Consider the following 2,029-nt stretch of genomic DNA (forward strand, 5'->3'; position numbering starts at 1 on the left):
GTGAATGGGTGCTAGAGAACATGAGAGACTGCCTGAGGCTATAACTGGGTATATATAGATAAGCCTAGGACTGTGGGCCTATGATCAAGCAGGTTTAAATATTTGACTCTGTAAAATCCTGGTAGTAGTGTTAGCATGACACTATTTATTGCCAAGGCTGGTGAGGTCTTAGAGGCACTGGGATACACATTATGTCTTTTCTTCACCACAGGCAGATATGCTCATTCTGAGCTGCAGCTGTACCCTAATGACTGTTGCATATCCCACAGCACAATGCCTTACGTGGGTGAAGGAGATTTCCGGTCTCCACTTCGATCCCCTTTCCAAAGTTACCTTCATTTAAGCCTCTGAAAGGGTCTCCCTAGGAGTCTTCCCAGAGCCCCATGCATGTCTTTGTTCCTTAGGCTGTAGATGAAAGGGTTTATCATAGGTGTCACCACAGCATACATCACTGTGGCTACTGAGTCCTTCGTGGAGTAGGTGTGGAGGGGCTGCAGGTATACCATAGCAAGTGTCCCATAAAAGAGGGAGAACACACCCAAATGCGAGGCACAGGTAGAGAAGGTTTTGTATTTCTTAGAGGCTGAGGGTATCTGAAGGATGGTTCTGACGATACGTACATAGGATATGGTTGTGAACCCTAAGGGGGTGAGGAAGAAAGCAGCCAGTAGCAACCAGCACTGTGTGAATGATGTGGGTGTTGGAACATACCAGCCGCAGCAGGACGTACATCTCACAGAAGAGGCAGTGGATCTTTCAGGACCCACAGAAGGTCACCCTGGTCATGAGGAGGGTGAGGAGGAGGCCATAGAGAACAGACAGCCCCCAACATAAGCAGAGGAGCAAGACACAGAGTCCAGGGCTCATGGCTGTGACATAGTGGAGGGGGTGGCAAATGGCCACATAGCGGTCATACGCCATCATGTCCAGAATGAGGTTGTCCAGGGTCACCAAGGAGACCAGGAAGTAGAGCTGCGTCAGACACCCTGCATAGGCGATGGCTTTGTTCTGGGACTGGAGGTTCACCAGCATCTTGGGGATTGTGTTGGTGACAAAGAAGAGGTCAGTGAAGGAGAGGTTGGCCAGGAAGAAGTACATGGGGGTGTGCAGGTGGGAATCAGAGCTGATGGCCAGGATGATGAGCGCATTTCCCACCACCGTGACCAGGTACATGGACAGGAACATCCAAAACAGGATCCGCTGCTGCTCAGGACTCTCTGACATCCCCAGGAGTAGGAACTGTGAGTTCTCACTCTGGTTATCTCCATCCATTCCCCCAACCTTCTGCAACATTAACACCAACAAATGTTTATTAAGTGCCCTCATTTGAATAAGGACACGAAGATAAGCAAAATCAACTCTTTTCTTAGCATTAAAATATCTTGGACTAAATTTTAAAAATAGTAAAAGCAACAGGTCATTATAGGCACAAAAACAGAATTTGGAAGGTACGCAACTTAATTATTCCAGCAACTTCTACCCTTACATGCTGAATATTATAAAAACAATGTCTAAGCCTTATATTTAATCTTGCCATCTTCCAGTAGTCTTGAAGTGTTTAAAGTTTAGTGTTATGATTTTATATAGGGTTTTAAGTGGTATTTAACACAGGTATACGCATTACAAGAAATGATTATTGTCCAATTGGAGGAAGTGGAGAAATAAAATATTGGAAAGAAGAAAGAAGAATTATTATTACTTGCTGATATAATGATCTCTGGGAAATCTAAGAAAATCAGTGGAAACATCATTAGAACAAAAAAGATGTTTGCGATTAGTCAGTGAAGTGACCCACCACAAAATGAACAGGCCCTCAGCTTTCACGGTCCCCATAAGCCATGTAGTGTAGTGCTAAAGACCATCCTGCGGGAACTCTTTTTTTTTTTTTTTTCCCTTTAGGAAGTTCTTTTTAATAAACAAGTGGTAATTAAAAGATTTAACAAATGCATGACATTAATTTCAAATTTAACAAGATAGCCTTTCAAAGGAATATATTCCCCTACCCAACCCCAAAAGCATTTATGTCCTG

The 2,029-nt window shown here is 43.9% G+C and overlaps 1 protein-coding gene across 1 annotated transcript; it reads right to left on the reverse strand.

Annotated features, from left to right (window-relative positions):
* Positions 1 to 335: 335 nt before the first annotated feature.
* On the reverse strand, positions 336 to 1,326 carry LOC103242144 (olfactory receptor 1D5-like). Its single transcript, XM_073005526.1, is given in 2 exon segments — positions 336 to 657; positions 659 to 1,326. Coding segments are annotated over 2 exon segments (990 nt in total).
* Between the last annotated feature and the right edge of the window lie 703 nt (positions 1,327 to 2,029).

Source organism: Chlorocebus sabaeus, chromosome 16 (assembly GCF_047675955.1).
Source record: "Chlorocebus sabaeus isolate Y175 chromosome 16, mChlSab1.0.hap1, whole genome shotgun sequence".
Taxonomy (NCBI): Eukaryota; Metazoa; Chordata; class Mammalia; order Primates; family Cercopithecidae; genus Chlorocebus; species Chlorocebus sabaeus.